The following is a 678-nucleotide window of genomic DNA, read 5'->3' on the forward strand; positions in this document are numbered from 1 at the left end:
TATTTAATGAGGAAGACTCTATTGATCAAATGCAGCTACAAACAGAACTAGAGATTTGGAAAACTAAGTGGCAACGAATAAAATCTGATGGTAAATAATTGTTGTAATTATACTTTTCTTAAAATTTTATTTATTAATTGTTTTATAATTTTGTTTAAGGTCATGACGTTTGTCAAGATGCTTTGTCATCAATAGAAAATTGTAATAATATCATTTATCCAACTGTACATAAATTACTTAGTATAATTGCTTGTTTGCCTATTAGTGTAGCATCCGCAGAACGCAGCTTTTCTACGCTTAGAAGGTTTGGTGCATGTGTTTATTATTAGAATAACAAAATAGCAAGCTTTTATAAAATATTTTATCTTTGCTTACTTTTGTTGCTTTTTTTGTTAGATTGAAAACATGGTTAAGATCCAAAATGGGGCAAGAACGCTTGACTGGTTTGGCTTTGCTAAACATACATCATACTATAACTATATCAATAGATGATGTTATAAATAGATTTGCTAATAAAAAAAATAGAAATATAGATTTTGTTTTATAAATATATTGCTTTTTTTATCATATTTGTTTAACTTATTACTTTATAGGTTATACAGGTGCAATATAAAATTCATTATGTCTTGGTAAGTTTGTGTGAGTAGTTGGATAAACTCTTTTTAAATTCGCCCCCCC

The 678-nt window shown here is 27.4% G+C and overlaps 1 protein-coding gene across 1 annotated transcript; it reads left to right on the forward strand.

The window, feature by feature from the left end:
* The first annotated feature begins 6 nt into the window (after window positions 1–6).
* On the forward strand, window positions 7–548 carry LOC100569345. The gene is made up of 3 exons (XM_003248861.4): window positions 7–90; window positions 160–304; window positions 397–548. The coding sequence occupies exons 1-3, from the start codon at window positions 30–32 to the stop codon at window positions 545–547; spliced, it is 357 nt and encodes a 118-aa protein (XP_003248909.1). The 5' UTR covers window positions 7–29; the 3' UTR covers window position 548.
* Window positions 549–678: the final 130 nt, after the last annotated feature.

The sequence above is a fragment of the Acyrthosiphon pisum genome, unplaced genomic scaffold (genome assembly GCF_005508785.2).
Source record: "Acyrthosiphon pisum isolate AL4f unplaced genomic scaffold, pea_aphid_22Mar2018_4r6ur Scaffold_13925;HRSCAF=14568, whole genome shotgun sequence".
Taxonomy (NCBI): Eukaryota; Metazoa; Arthropoda; class Insecta; order Hemiptera; family Aphididae; genus Acyrthosiphon; species Acyrthosiphon pisum.

What these genes read in the sequence shown, in the direction of transcription:
- LOC100569345 (XM_003248861.4), top strand. Translation starts at nt 30, where the DNA reads ATGCAGCTACAAACAGAACTAGAGATTTGGAAAACTAAGTGGCAACGA. An exon ending in GCAACGAATAAAATCTGATG is followed by an intron (nt 91 to 159) that starts GTAAATAATTGT and finishes ATTTTGTTTAAG; the next exon opens with GTCATGACGTTTGTCAAGAT. An exon ending in AGCTTTTCTACGCTTAGAAG is followed by an intron (nt 305 to 396) that starts GTTTGGTGCATG and finishes TTTTTTTGTTAG; the next exon opens with ATTGAAAACATGGTTAAGAT.